Source organism: Parambassis ranga, chromosome 19 (assembly GCF_900634625.1).
Source record: "Parambassis ranga chromosome 19, fParRan2.1, whole genome shotgun sequence".
Lineage (NCBI taxonomy): Eukaryota > Metazoa > Chordata > Actinopteri > Ambassidae > Parambassis > Parambassis ranga.
The window spans coordinates 7,515,596-7,531,604 of NC_041039.1; the positions used below are offsets into that span (position 1 = coordinate 7,515,596).

General features: G+C 41.5%; 1 protein-coding gene across 3 annotated transcripts in view; it reads left to right on the forward strand.

Moving 5' to 3' along the window:
- Window positions 1-16,009, forward strand: part of ctbp2l (C-terminal binding protein 2, like) — a 79,107-nt gene that overhangs the window by 23,650 nt on the left and 39,448 nt on the right. For 2 of the 3 annotated variants that reach the window (XM_028430331.1, XM_028430335.1), the window contains exon 2: window positions 12,907-13,139. In XM_028430331.1, coding sequence (XP_028286132.1) covers window positions 13,082-13,139 — 58 coding nt within the window. In that variant the 5' untranslated portion in view covers window positions 12,907-13,081. Of the gene's footprint in view, window positions 1-1,009; window positions 1,139-12,906; window positions 13,140-16,009 lie in introns of those variants that run through there. The other variant, XM_028430332.1, reaches the window with a different exon arrangement.

The window sequence follows — 16,009 nt, forward strand, 5'->3', positions numbered from 1 at the left end:
GCAGATTGCAGACACACAAACACCTCTCCGTCCTGCCCATCACATACGCTACAAAGTGTCCCCACCCTCTCGTCCTCCTTCTCTACCGTCTTTTTTGTGTTCAGTGAGTGTCCAACAGTATTTCCTGTGAACACCTTCTTTTTGAAAGCTTGCTTGATCCCTATCGTGGACTTTCATCTCCTTGCCCTGGCCTTGTGGTTGTGTCTTGCCCTCACCCCCCATCTTCAAGTTAACAAAGGTCATCCCCACCAGGGGCTCGACCCCCACATAACTTACCCGGCTGCCTTAAGCCTTGAGTTTTTTGAACTGGGGGGAATGCTGGCTGCTAGTAAAGCAACCAGTGAAGTGGCTTCTACAGAGCAATGGGGCCCTGCTCCACATGCACTCATTTAATCTTTGCAGGCCTCTGTGTGTGGTGTGTGTGGGGGTTATGGCGTGTGTGTGTACATGGATTGTTATTGGGAAGCAGATGGATAGGGTCACACCTCAGAGGACATTGTTTGCATGTTAGGCCTCATAAGTGCCTGGAATCTAGGGCTTGCATTAACATGACTGATAAATCACGACTGATAAATCTGTTCGAGATTTTGCAAATTATTTTGTTAAGAAAAGAAATTCTCACATTTAAGTACCAATAAATGTTTGTTTGCTTGATAAATGACCACAATTAACTGAATAACTGAGCTCTACTAATTTGATTATGAGCAAATGAAAACAACTGTAGTTAACATTTGGCTCCGACAATTCAATCATCTGAAATTACAAATGTAACTTGGGCAGAAAGGTCTAATTAACCTCAATTTGCTCTAAAAACTCTCCTTTTTTTGCACATGTAACTTAGTGTTCAAAGGCATGGCATCACTTTCCAGCCTCTGTTTTTTTCCATGTAGTGGCAGGTTTCTGCAGTGTTTCAGAGGCCTTGACTCAGAGCAGCCAGCCAAAGATAAACAGTGAAAAGCATTTTCCCGCAGGCCGTGAACACAACTCAGTATAAAGTTGAAGCGGTCACCTCAGTTCTAACGTGGAAACTCTGTCAAGCAGGAGAAGAAGATATTTTTTTACTTCCCTACGTGGTCTGGCAGAGTTGCAGAGCACATTGTTTTCATTTATTTATTTTATTTCACTTGGCAAGGTAGAGGTGAGTTTTTTTTATTTTTTACCAGTGGGAGGGAAAAAAGGAGGTCAGAATTGTTGGCAGTACTGTGAGAGTGCACTGATAGGAGTTGCGAGGGCTTTGTGTCAGGAGACATTTTGTGGCAGACAGGAGAGAAACCTAAAGCTGTGACAAGGGCTTTTCTTTAAAAGGCGTGACGACCCCCGTGACCCATTGAGTTGAAATGGAGGCCATCCCCGATTCTCATGCCTGATTTAGGGGAAAAGCTGTCCAAAAATGTCATCGGTTTCATCATCAAACATTAAAAAAAAAAAAAAAAAAAAAAAAAAATTACTAGATGGGGACAAATAATTTCAAACCGTGTGAAAATTGTTTTTGTGTTGATTGTTTTCTTAAATCTGAATACAATCCCATGATTTATCCCTTTTCAGGCATTTCCTCCCCTGTTGTGTAGAGCTTTGTACGGTTGCGCCTTGAGGAGAGCTCATTGAGTTCCTTTTGCGCTTACGGAAACGTACACATCCTTATGTACCCCTGTTCACATATGATGCATTTAAATCGCCTGGGGGTGAGCAGCATTTACGGCAGCTTGTAGATAAATCTGACGACATTATACACATATTAATGGTTTATTGGCCTCCTTTGATGTTTTGATTGTTGATAAAATGATGCGTTGATTGGGCTTTGAGAGAAGACACTAAACTGTCACAGATGGCAGCTTGTAGAACAAGATTGCATTGTTTCCCTTCAGCGCATGTTGCTGCCTACGTGATTAGCTGAAGTACTCGTCATTCTGTAGTTTCAAATATTTGCTTCTTTGCTCCGATTTGGATCAATGTAATCTATACCTAGATTTTGAAATGTTTTAAGAAGTGTTTGTTCCTTTTTAGTTGTGAAAAACAAAATTAAAAAAAATATATAATTTTAACACACAAACTGTGAAAAAAATGCCAAGCTCTTGACTTTCTGAATATATCACAATTTATTACAAATTTTGTAATTCAGTGCAGTTTTGTCTGATGCTGTAAAAATCTGTGTGCAGTTGGAAAAATATTGTACATACTGTTTTCAGCTCATTTCCACTTTTGTCTGACCTCACCTGCAGTATTTTCATAACAAATCAAAAATATTTTATTACACAGAACAGCAGATTAATATCCACTCAGCCCATGCTTGCTGCTGTGTCGCTTCTCTCTCTTTCTCACTTGTTTTCTCACTTATAGACAATATATTTTACCGGAGGTAAAAGCTGCACATCCTGATCTTCTCCTCCTCTCTGTCTCTATTGCAGCTTTATTTGTCCATATTTTTTGCCTACACAATGAAATATCTTAATTTGTCAATCCACCTGAAATATCACTGCTGTCTGTGGTGATTTTTTTCTAAATGTGGTTGTTAGGCCACTTTTCTGTTTGTTTGGTTTTCAACTAAGTAAGCCTGCAGGTCTTGTCTGCATATTTGTGAAGCTCATCTCACCAGATGCACAAATCTACCCAGAGGTTTCCCTGATGAAATATATGTATGTATTTTAGAGTTTGTTATATTATCCTTTAGTAAAAAGTTTCATGTTAAACGTATGCCTTAAGTTGTTGCATAAATATCATTCAGGAATGTAATGTGTGCTCCTAAGTGTATAGTATAAAAGCACACCCAGTGCTAATAGTGTGAGAAAGTGATTTAAGTTTCACTCAGGTGCCCCCAATTTGTTTCCTTCTGGTTCACAGAAATGCATAACCAGCAGAAACACTGCGACAGCACAGAGATTGCATTTGTTTGAGAAAATTACCGCACTACAGCTGCATGCTTGATGATCTCCAAAAAACACTCGCACAGAGTGGGGGAAAAAAAGTCTGTTAAATACATATTAACAGATTTCTCCCACTTCAGTGCTGAGTAGATGCAGAGATGTGCTTCATCTTTAGAAAGAGAGGACACGTCCGTGTTCTAATCAATTCAGGTTGGGCAGCATTATCAGTGGAGCTGCCACCAGAGCCGCGCTGCACAATAACTCAAGGCGGGCATTTGAGAAGTGTGTGAGTTTGATCCTGTGCCAGGGTGATGAATAGCTGTTTTTTCTCTTTTGTTGGCCATCAGCACTTTTATTCTGCAGTTAATCCACCAGGCCATGCGCACTTCCCCCACTGTAATTTTTCACCTTGCTGTGTGAGATTGTGTTTGTGTATTTGTGTGAGTGCGTCTCTCTGTCAATGGAAGGGTTCTGGCTCTCATATAAACACAAGCACCTGCAACAGCCCCACCCTGCTGGCATCTGAGGCTGATTTAAAACTCAACAAACTGTGTGTGTATGTGTGTGTTTCTGTGTATGTGCGCGCACCAATGGGATTGACACCTTGTGAAAAGCTACTGAGGAGTGGGAGCCATATAACATGCCAACAGGCCCTGATGGGGGTAAAGGCTTGTTACCGAGGTGTGTCAGGTGTTAAAAGATTGTCATGTTGTTGCAGATAATGCACCTTTGTCTCTTGATTTACCGCAGCTGTGGAGGCTTGGTGGTCTGCTTCGACCGCCTCCTGCTGTCCTGTGTTCATTTGCAGGTTAGGTAGCTTGAAAAAAAACATTTGCAAATACCTTTAATTCTGCTACAGTTCAGCATGGGTGTTTCCACCATGTCTGCAAGCATCTCTAAGGGTGAAATTCACAGTAGTCGTTCTTATTCCACATTTTATTTAGTTTCTTTTGTCAGATATTGAAACTAATGTTCACACCTCATAATACTTTGTTAACCAACAGCCAGTAACAAATGTGGTACACATGTAATCATTATTTTAAACTCCTTTCACACAGAGCAACAAACAACCAACACCCACTAACATCTGGCTTTTGTCTGCCATGGGAAAATGCATAATCAGCACTCATTGTGTAATCAAATGACTGCAGTAGTTACATCTATTCTATCCTAAGTTTTGAAAGCATGACTGGTCATTGTCCTCTGTCAGCAATAGCTGTCATTAGTGTAAAAAAAGGGACACATGAAAGTCAGTTTTTTATTTTTCTTCTACACTGGTGGAGGTTTGCTTTTAGGTTTGTAAGATGCTGGTGGTGTAAGAAAAGGATTAGTAGAATATCAACATCTTACAGGAGTTTACTCAAAACTCTGCTTTGGTTGAAGGTGAAACACGTCTTGAACAAAGCTGATGCAGTTTGTAGCTGAGATGGCAAAGATATGCAGAAGTTCTCAGCTGATTTCCTTGCACATGTTTGTTGTATTTGTGTTCCTTAAAAGACAAATTGTACAGATGTAAGAAGCAAGAGATCTTCGACAGAGCACGACTGTGGATGTACAAAGTTTTTGTTGTCAAACAGGGACTATAGCATGCCATGAGCAACGGTGAGGAAAACAACACACGCTCTCTATAGGCTGGTGGGAGTGTTTGTGTGTGCACTGGCCTGCTGTGCGCAGACAGCAGCGGATATACTATATGAATTGTTTACTAGAATTATCAACTGTAGAAAGGTTACTACTCTTCAGCACAAACAAACGGTTAATGAGGTGTAAGTGGAACAACCTGAAAGGCAGTATGCAGCTCTACTGGCTTACAGCAACTTCCCTCCTGCTCAAGCTGGTTACACCGGCTCTTATTAGGGAGTTGGGGGTCCTCATGGTCATATTTTTATACAAGACTGAGCACTTTGAGGTGCTCCTCAGCCTTGCGCTTGCCACATCTCTTCATGGGGTTGGGGCTAGCCGTCCTCCAGAGAGCTGTTCTACATACTGCGGACAAGGAGCACAGCTTCGCGCAAAAGCCTGCTGAGACTCTGCACCATTTATCTCTCAGCTGCAAGGTTGGGCCAGTACTAATTGACTGAGCTGTGTGTGCGTGTGTGTGTCAGTCCTGGTCCCTTGAAGCATGGCACATTAGTAGAGCCTGAGATGATAGGATGTAGTAAAGAGAGAGAGGGGGGGCAACCTTGTGTTGTCTCTGATAAAAAGCACTAAAGTCAGTTATTGGCTGCAGCATTCCAAAATACAGCCAGTAAAACTGCTCTGGGAGCAGACCGACCACTGAGCTGACACTGCATTTAATGTCTGTATAAAATCTAATTCAACTTTAAGTCGTGAAAAGTAGATATTGTATTCATCTTCTGCTTTGGGGCCCCAAATAAATGCTTTTTGAAAATTGTATGGCCCTTAATTCACTTCGCATCAGTTCTTCACTAGCAGCACTCCTAATTGCTGCTATGAATATGCATTGCTTTGCATCCATTTAATTTCTGTCACTGGTAAAATCTGCCCATATACAGGACTGTTGCACATTAATTTTGCATTAGTGTTCAGTGTGTGATGTACCAAGAGGAAATCAGGGGTCAACAGTGGTAGTCCAACAGACTTTTTTGTTTGTTATTGTGTGAAAGAGGTAGCAGGCACAGCGGGACATGCTACAGTAGACATTGACATGACACCACAACGATAGAAGTCAAAGAGGGGGGGGGTCTGTGTTTCTACAGGAAAAATACTTACAATAATGATGACAACAATCTAAATGTAATGTATAAATTGAGAGTGAGCAGGCAGAAACTCACTTTTTTTAGTCGCTAAACCAAAAAGAAGTAAAGCAAGTAAAGTCAGTCTGATGGTGCTAACATTAGACAGATTTGTTAATACAATTTGCTTTCAGATTAATGAAACCGTCCTTTTTAAAACATGTCTGATTTTCTGGCCACACGTATTTCTTGCCCTGAGGGATTTCTTTTAAGTGATGTTGTCATGTACTTGTATCTAAGCAATTAACTCGTTGAGGACTATTGGAATTTGTACCAACAGAATTGATTGCCAGAACTACAAAAACAAAACAAAGTGGAATTATCCATAAGTGTTCCTGGCTGTGTGAATCCCCTTCTTGTGTGTTGCAGCTCAGCCCTCATGCTCTCTCTCTCTCTGTGTTCCTCTCACCACTCTGTTCTGGACTTTATCAACATGTTGTTTGACTTGGCATTCTCCCAATGTAAGCCCAAGTACAGCACGGAGTTGGCTGTCTAACCGTCCACAGGGAGAGGGCTGAGCGATGAATGTGTGTGTGTTTTCGTGGGCATATTTTGAGGGGGGGGGGGGGGGGGGGGGGGGGTGGTGGGGGAGTAAGCACCTCATTCTCCTGGACAAGGAAGATCTGAATCATGCTGGCTCTTCCTGGAAAGACCCAGAGGGAGCCGAGCTGAGCCGGCTGGACTCAGGCAGGCTGTCTGAGCCGGAGCCTGGCCTCTCGCTGACACCAAGCTGGTGGCGAGTGCGATTCTTACCTCACCCTCACAAGGCAGGCCACGCCTTCGCTCTGCTCACCAGGTTGACACGCTGCAGGCTTTTTCCTGTGCTGGGAAGTGTTCTCAGTTTTGGCTTTGGCTGTGGCAGGTACTGATAACCTCAGCCTGTGCAACTTTGAACAACAGGATTTTATTGATCAGATGTAAATAGCACCTGGTAGGTTACAGTAGCTTAGATCTCGAGTGTTGCTCTGCATATTCTGTTACTGATACCAGTAGTTGAACAATTCTGCAGTTTTGAAGGCATTCAGTTTAGCATGCTTACCGAGCTAAATATAAGTGTGTCAAGCTGTCACCTGCCTACGCTGTCACAGGCCTCGTTTAGTTCATGGAAATCACACTCTCCCCTGCCTGAGGTGCTGAGGATCTGGGCATGTAAGTTGATATTAATAGTAGAGCAGGCTTGGTGCTGCAGGGTGTCCACACCTTCCTGTTTTCTCTTTCTTTGTTTTGGCCCCACGCTGACAGATTTACCTCTGGAGGAACTCCAGCATCTGAAAGGGAAAAATGGTCTCCATTGTTTATATGGGGCTCTAGTGGAAAGAAAACAAAGGCGGTTTTTGAAGAAAATAACAAGGGGGTAATAATGGATTGGAATATCAATAATATAAACAACTTTGTCATTAAGAATTGTGTTTGTTATTTCAACAGAAAATTGAGAGGATGGAGGTGTTTTTCCTAGTGAAGTGTGCCTCTTTAGGTGAAAGTGTAAACTCTCTGTAAGAACTAGCTTTCTGAGTCTCTGAAGTGGCTCACCCAGCTCCAGCTTTTGATAGGAATCAGCTGTAAGAGGGATGGATATTGCTGCGCATATCCCTGCCTCACACTGTCAGATAACTTTAACAGTTGTCTCTTCTCACAATATTCCTGTCAAACTCCATTGGGAAATTAAGTCAGGAGAAGTAAATGCAGAAGTTATTCAAGTCAGCCTTTAAGCAAGTGTTTTTTATGGTCTCTGCAGGGATTTCTTCAGAACGTTAAAATTCAAAGATGTTGTAGCATCAGCTGGGAAAGATTAATCCAGACTCCAGAACCACAGCCTATTTGACAACTCATTGAAAGATTTTATCTAAAGCTCCTCCAAATGATTACTAAAAATAACCAGTTAGATAATCTAAACTGTCCATTCACTACAGATAACATATACAGCCTCTAACTGTCAAGTCACTGCTCTTCTCAAAAGAGATGCATCATTATCCAAATATTTTTCTATTTTAAGATTGATCAAATTCCAGTGCTTCCCCTGTTTTTGCTACACAGTAAAAATGTGGTTAGATTGGCTGTAAAATATTTTTGTAAGGATTTATAGTTACATAATACAATTCAAACAGACCTAAATCAAAAGACCATTTCCTCTAATCCTACCTCATTTTAATCTTTGGAGACACGTTTAAAAACCACAGCTGCTGTTGAAGATTTTTCATCATAATTACTACACAAATATGGAAATCACCTCGAAGTAGAGAGTACGTACCTGTGCCAAATCCTCTGCATTTGTTTTTCTAATAGAAAACACTCAGAAGTTGTAATCTGGATCTGCATCAGAATGAGTACACTCACAAACAATTGTGGGATTCATGTGCCAGATTCATTAATTGTTTCAGTGAGGTAAGCGCTCACTAGAGAGCAAGTGTCTTAACAAGGAAATCCTTTAAAAACAATGATAGACAACAAACAATGAACACTTAAAAGACCCAACATCTCCATATAAGTCTTATTTGTTGCAGCAATAATCAATATACTGTATAAGAAGCAGAGTGGCAAACTGAAAACACGCCCTCTCATATTTGAGATTATAATAAATCAAAGAGTTATTATTATGTATTTGAAATGTGTTTGCTAATTACATATTTATCCTGTAAGCAGATATTGGTGGATAAAGACTGAGTCAAAGCATCAACCGCTGGAGACTACTGTTTGAAAATGAAGCAGGAAGCGTGCCCTATTTTTCTGGCTCCTGGCCAATCAAGACTAAGCAGTGTACAAAATTAGGTGACATTGTACAGTTACTGTACAAGTACAAGTCCATTATGTTTCAGGCACTCTAATGGATGGGGGCTACTAAAAGTCTTATCAATACTGCCATGTCTTAGCATTGATGTTTTTCCTTCCCTCAGGATACCAGAACAGAAAGGTGAGAAGTCCAACCAGACCCTGTTTGGATTTCATTAAGAAAGTCTCCACAGATCCACAGATGTTAGATATAAAAATGTCAGAACCTGCCCCTCAAAGCATCAGAACAAGAGTCTCCCCTTCAGCAGTGAGCTCTGAGGCTTCACTAGCACTTCTTCACATCCTTAGAAAGTGAAGTCTTACTGGAGCAGACCCCAAGGCTTAATGTCAGTAAATTAATTATGGATTCACCCAATTAGTTCACAAACTACACTGTGTGTTCGAGCTAAAATCATCATTCCCCCAAATGATGTCTCTCTTCAGTCTTTGCCCCGTGTGCATTGCGAGTGCTCAGAACTGTGTGTGCGTGAAGCGACGCACAGCAGGCAGGTAGCCTGACCTTTTTAATTATTCAATCTCTCAAACTCATCCACAGACGCTCTCTGAGCATCCTGCCTCCAATTTGGCTCCTTAACAATCTCCCTCCTGTCTATTTCCGAAGCAGCCTCTGTGTTCTGATCTTAAGGTTTTTCTGAATCCCACTGATGTGTGTCGACACATGAAGTGATACTGTAACTGTAATGACTCCTTTGACTGTGTGAGATTGCCTCCCAAGTGTCTGATAAAGTAAGTAATCACTCCTGTCTAATGAAAGTCAGTCAGGGGTGCTGCACATATCTGTTTACCAAACCAAACTATTTTCTTATTTCGACAAAGTCACTTAATTACAGAGGCAATTCTTTTTGTCTCTCAGTGGGAAGACAGTGGTATCATCATTACATTTCATTGCTTTACAAGAATATGCTGTCACAAATGAATTCAATTTGTTTATTTTTTTTTCACAGATTTCTTAGATGGTTAATGCTATTATGTTTGATGCAATATGAAACTAGGGCGGCCGCTGAAATTAGTTTAATTATTAATAATTCTATATTTGTTTTCTGATAAAAATGAATTACCGGTAGTCCAAATTTGGAAAATGTGCATATTTTCTCCTAATTGAGAATGTGATAAGAAGATCAACACAATTCATTTGTGTGTAGCTTGGTTTAAGCTTTTTTTTTAACAGAGGGTAATGAGCTTTGCTCTTAAGCTAAACTCCACCAAACTGTAATTCTAATTTAGTTTCAATGCTCCAAATTACTCACCTGCAAACTAACTTGCGCTTTATCAAAACAACATTATGTTGTGGACTGTATGTTTCTGTGATATGTGAGAGACACCTAGGTTGCCCTGGTGATTGTTTATTACATTGCATTTACTACTTTATGCAAATCCTAGAGTTTGTAATTGAAGTGTGACTACAGCTGAAAAACTGCAGCTGTTGATGCACTGGAGTTGCCAAAAGCGCTTATTAAGACAATAAAGATGGTGGGGGGCATTAGTCCCAGTGAACTGTGACATTCTCATAGGCTGAGCTGAGTGTTTCAGATGATTTGGAATGAGGCCACCTCTTTTGGTCATGGTCCGGTGCAGTTACTGTGTTCACACCCAATGAAACAAATCACACCAAGAGCAAAAGTGAGTTTGATTCTACAGTCTGCAGGTGTGAAAGCAAACTAAGTTGCAATGTAAATAATGAACACTTTTTTGTGTTATTTTTGGAAAGCATATCTATAATTGTGACCATTTCTGCTACTGTCTTTGAATGTTGTGCACTTAAAAAAAAGCTGCGAGAGCAATACAGTCTTGCCCTATGTCTTTCTCACATATACTTACTCACCTAGATGGTCTCTAAGGCAGTCAAATGTGGCTCAGTCATTCTGCTGACTCCTGGCCTTGGAACAACAACAACCACATGAATCTACACTAAATTACCTGTAATAACAAATGTTTTTTAGCAATCATTTCGTTTTCTGTCAGTTTTGTAAATCACTTATGTGTATCGTCCTGTATTGAAACCCCTGCTGACTGACTGCCCATCCCCCATGGCAGTGTCCTGTGCATACACCCTAACAGTGATCTCTGTGTACTGATGACATTGAGCAGAGTTTGTGGACTGTGATTGTGTTCACAGCAGAGCCATCCTTGGGAGATGGAGCCGGCCGTCACAGATATGGATTCCTGTATTTAATGTCTTTGCCTCTTGCACACAAATGTTTCTCTTTCAATGAGCTGTGGCCGTGCAGGCAGGGAGGTTTATCGATCATCTGACTTTTAATGCCTCTTAAATATTAAGATTCATGTATATGACCTTTGTGTTTGGATTGAGTGTGCATAATCCCTGCCTAAATACCCTGTCAGGCCCTGCTGGCTGCACAATCGGCTTTGTTTCAGTGCCCTGCTTCATCTGGCTGTATTGGAGAAAGTATTGGAGGGAGGATTTTTTTTAAGTTTTGGGACCACTCTGTTATTAGCTGGCTCATGAACTGAGAATAAAGAGGAAGAAAAGGGGCATAGGAACTGGTAGAGGTTGGCCTCTGTGCAGGTCTTGTTAGCCTCTGTGAGCAGCCTTTGTCTCCACTTCCTACCCTCTCTGTCACTCTCACTCTTCATGACACACACACACGCACATGGACGGCACTGGAAGGGGTCTGGTGATTGATGACTCTGTGTGAGAGACCTCAGAGGGAGCAGCACTACAGAGAGATGGACAGATGAAATGGGAGGAGGAGGGTCTGAGGGGAGACTGAAATGAATCAAGTAACAGGGTGAGGCTTTCCAACAGCAGTTAACATACTGGAGCCAGAGTGCTGCATTGTTGAGAAGACACCCAGAATGTAACCTTGGTGTGTGGCTTCCACTCGTTAAAATCACTCAGCTCTCAATAGAGGAAATATGACAGCACACAACAGTCTGCTGTTTTCTGTGAGAGGGATCCTTCTTCTGTTGCTCTTTAGAGATTGTGGTTTTGTTGGCGGACTTTTGTCCTCGACAAGTTGCTGGTCTAAGGATAGAGGATAAAATGTTGTGTTTGCTCTTTTTGTAATTCACCTTTTATTAACTGAGCATAAGAAAACCTATAAATCTAAAATCAAAAAAGAAGGTCTCCAAATCTTGACTCCACAAACAGTCTGTAACATAAATGAATATAATTGTATATATAAATGAATAGACATTCATTGAGCATTTTTCCTGAAGGTGCGGCAGTGTGACAGGTCTGTGTAGTCGTATAGATATTATTTTTCAGAATAAATATGTGGCAAAGATCATTATTATATTATTATTTGTTGGATTGGGTTCTCGTTGTGTAGCTGCAGGTCTTGTGTTAAAATCTGGTGAGGTTTGGGTCACATTTATTCAGAAATGTAGAAAACTCAGAAGGGTTTACGAACTTTAAGCACCACACTGTGTGCAGAGGCAATGTCATCTTGAACTCTATCTAGAATCTGGCCTGCTACTGTAGATAAACTCCTCACCTCAAGGTCCTGACTGCTGATGAAGACTTCAAGTATTAATGATTTTGTGCTGATTCTCTCTAACAGATATTTTTGTGATTTCAGTACTCTCTGAGAGGAGTGCTGGATGAGCACAATGTGCGAATTTTCTGAGTTTTTACAGAGAAAACATTTACTCCCTGATGAGCTTTATTTATTTATTTACTTAGCTGCTCATCCTCTCTTTATGAATTGAAACATTTGTTGGGCAAGATTCTCTTAATCCATTGTATGCTATTTCTTTACAGTATTAAGTTCAGGGGTTAAAGAATGGAGTTTCAATTTTATCTTTTGTAATAGTATTTTGAAGTTGAAAAAGAACTCTGAAGTAAAGGCTTGCAAAGAGTTAGTGTGCTCCTCTCTAAGTAGATTTTAACTACCCTCTATTGGCCTGAATGTGTCATTACATGACAGCCAACCTTCAGGTTCTGCACATCAACAAAATCCACTCACAAGCCTCATCAGCTCTCACTAACTTAATTCAGCGTGGGTCTAAGCAACAAGAAAATTCTGTGTTAGCATAGTTTTGAATGGCTTTCAAGGCATTTAAAGGGGAAAAAATTTGAATGGCTTCTGTTGTCTGAGTACAGATACTCTAGATGTCACTGCGATCAATAAGGAATGTGATGAGTGACGAGTTAGATGGAGCTTCAGATGAGTATCTGTCAGCTGAAGAAAACACACTTCAAACAGAAGAAAAGTGGATCTTTTAGAGCAGAGGAGTTTGCCACTTTTTACAGCAAATGCAGCACTTTGTCACCAACAGTATCTGAGTGTATGTGTGTGAGAATGTGATTTCCTGTGTATCTATTGCCTGCAGCTTCCCGGGCTCTTTGTGAGCAGGAGGAGTGACTTTGTAGTCAAGGACTCTTTAATGCCTTCCTGTGTCAGAGATTTTTTTTTGTGCTTTTACATCAATAATGTTTGTATATACAGTATGTACTGTGTGTGTGTGTGTGCACATGTGTGTCTGTTGATGTTTGCTTTTAACCAAGTTTTTCATTTGTGTTTGTGCCTTGATTGTAGGTGTATGTGCCGAGGCGGTATGCCCCGGGGAACAGTGCTGACTGTGCACTAGGAGTCTGAACCTTGTCAGTATTTGTGGCTGAGGAGGAGAGGTGCCCTGCTGTGCCGTGCGGTGCCGTGCCGAGCCGAGCCGAGCCGAGCCGAGCCGTCCTGCGCCGTGCTGTGCTTTGACGCCATGTCCCTTAGTGACAAACACAAAGTGAAGAGACAGCGACTGGACCGGATTTGCGAAGGTAAACTTGTTTGTCGCTTACTGTCATGGCTCAAACTTCACTGCTCTTTCTCTGGACTTTATCAACGCATTGTGTGGCATGGCTATCTTATTGTTAAGACATTTGAAGAGCCTTACAAGGACAGCTGTTGACTGGGTTGCCTTGAACTGGCCTGTTAGTTCCTGCGTGGAAAAACACCTTTCGAACAACTAGTGTATTATTGTAAAAAATAAAAAACCTTACTCAAAGTCTTTTTGTTCTAACTGCACTCCATCTGAGCTATACTTCCTTGAGCCCACCATCTTTGCGCAACTCAAAGACCTATTAATGATCAATACGTATTGATTGCTATCATTTTTTCCTGACACACAGCACATGTCAGATACTACAGTAACCAGTGTATACATGTTGACCTCAGCAGCAAACTGTTATCTGGCAGATGTAAATGAGATTACTGCTTCACTTCACTTCTCTTGTTGAGCCGTGGTTTGTCTGTGTGGGAGTGTCTGTTATGTGACTTATGGAAAATCTCTAAACATCTGAACTCAAGTTAGCTTACCGCAGGGGATTGAACCTGTTCCATCCTGTCATGGCTGTAAAGAAGAAGCCAATTTTACATGATGAGCTGCAATGATTATTAGGATTTAGGTTGTGGATTAGTGAGTGGTGGTGTTGTATTGAAGGGCCTGAACATAGAATAGGAATTCCCTGCTGTGCGCACAGCTACAAAGTCAACTCAGGCAACAAGGAATATGAGCCATTGTGTGGGTGTCTAAACTGGTCTAAACTGTCTGAAGCCTTGAATGTGCATTTTTAAACCCACTTGTTTGACTCTGCCCAGCATGTGTGTGTATATGTGTGTTTGTGTGTGTCTGTCAGACTGTGTCCTGAGGTAAAATCATCTCCTCTCCTCTGCTGTCTGGGTCCCCAAGAGGCTTGTTAAGCTGCTGGGCCCTCCTGGAGCCAGCGCAGGGAGAGGCAGACATGACTGCAGTGCTGGAAAATGGAGCTAGACGCACCATTACCCCCAGTGCCAACATATTTGTTTTGTGGTGTGATGTAAGCACATGAGTGTTGTGTAGCTGAAATGAAGGACATATGCCATGCTTCCTCTTAGGCCCAGGAAGCCCTATCCTAGTTTTTGATCCCTGACACTGCTGAAGGAGATGATGTTACACTTTTGATCCAAAAGTAATAGCTTACAACATTTGGGAATATATTAGTTGCACGAGTCACTAACAGTCCACAGCTTCGAAAATGTCACCACTGTTGGTAACACTGTATGTGTGCAAGGATTTTTGAGGGGCTGCTCAATTGTGATGCACCCTCTGCTACATGTCATACAGTGATATGACAGTGGTACTTGTACTCTAGACCAGTGGTCCCCAACCACCGGGCCGGGGACCGGTACCGGTCCGTGGGTCATTTGGTACCGGGCCGCACAGAAAGACTGAGCAAAACATATATTATTCATTATCTGAGTCTGAAAGCTGTTTCATTTATAAATCGATCAGATTCATCCGCCTGTGCCGTTAAGCACCTGCCCAGACGCTGGTCTCGGTCACGGGATACGGCACCCCAAAATTAAGCCCACAAGCTAGCAACAATGAATAAAAAACAAACGTCTTTGGAGAGCTTCTTCGGAAAGGGGAAAAGGCCTAACGAGGAGACAGAAGAAGAGGAGCCTACCCCTTCAAAGAAAAAGAAACCTGCATGTAAAAGACTATATCAGGAATCCTATTTAAAATACGGATTTATTGCAACAGGTGATTCTCACACACCAAGTCCGCTCTGAGTGATGTGGCGACAGACTCGCAAATGAGGCAACAAAGCCTTCAAAACTGCGAGACCGAGCACCCTGCATTAAAAGACGAGCCATGGAAGAAAACATGAACAAGAACGACTGAAGCAATTAATGACGGCCAAAACAAAATTACGGAGTGGACTGGACATAAGAAACACGCTTCGGGTGTCATGTCTCCCATTATCCCTAGATGGGACCGCCTCATTGCTGAGAAAGCTCAAAGGCTCCCACTAATTAAGCATAAGAGTAAGTTGTCTCTTTATGCACTTTTTTTCTGTGCCGGTCCGTGAAAGTATTGTTTTACATGATACCGGTCCGTGGTGCAAAAAAGGTTGGGGACCGCTGCTCTAGACAGTACTATTATTACCAATGAAGTTGCATTATGCATTATGTTTCAAAACATGTATATGTTGGATAGCAAGATAGCAAGAAACACTAATAATATCATCTGACTGACATAATCTTCTGGCTCTATTTAATTCATATATAGGTGTTTGAGGTCATTACACTGTAAATGTGAACCAATTTGTCATTAACATAATAGACCCTTACATTTTTAGAAATACAAAGTGTGTAATATTATTGGATATCAGCCCCAATAATGCCTTAATAGTGAGATCAGGTTTTAGATAATGGGGCTGAACCACACTGTTCAAAATTTTGCAACATGTGCTATGCAATACGTTGGTCTCACAGTTTTCCAGTACTCTTGACTCGCAACAAACACACAGAGTACCTACATGGAGCTGACATAAGTCTGCTATGTGGAGATATATTTTCTTTTTGCTATGCCAACAAGTTTAACAGCTACTTGTAATAACTGCAAATGCAATAGTATCAGATTGTTGCTGAACTAGCCACCAGAAGCAAGTAACTTAACTTAGCTCAGCACAAATATTAGAAGGAGGAGATGGAAACTTGTCTGCTTCTGCCCTTATCAACATCCTGCAAGTCTAAGGTACTCAGTTTCTTCTTGGTATAACCCAGGTGCCAGGAAACCACCGGTTTTGATCCCATCCAAGTAGTAGTCCAACACATGACACCCCTAAAAAGGATGCAATTTTCCTCATAAAGCAAGGATGTTTCC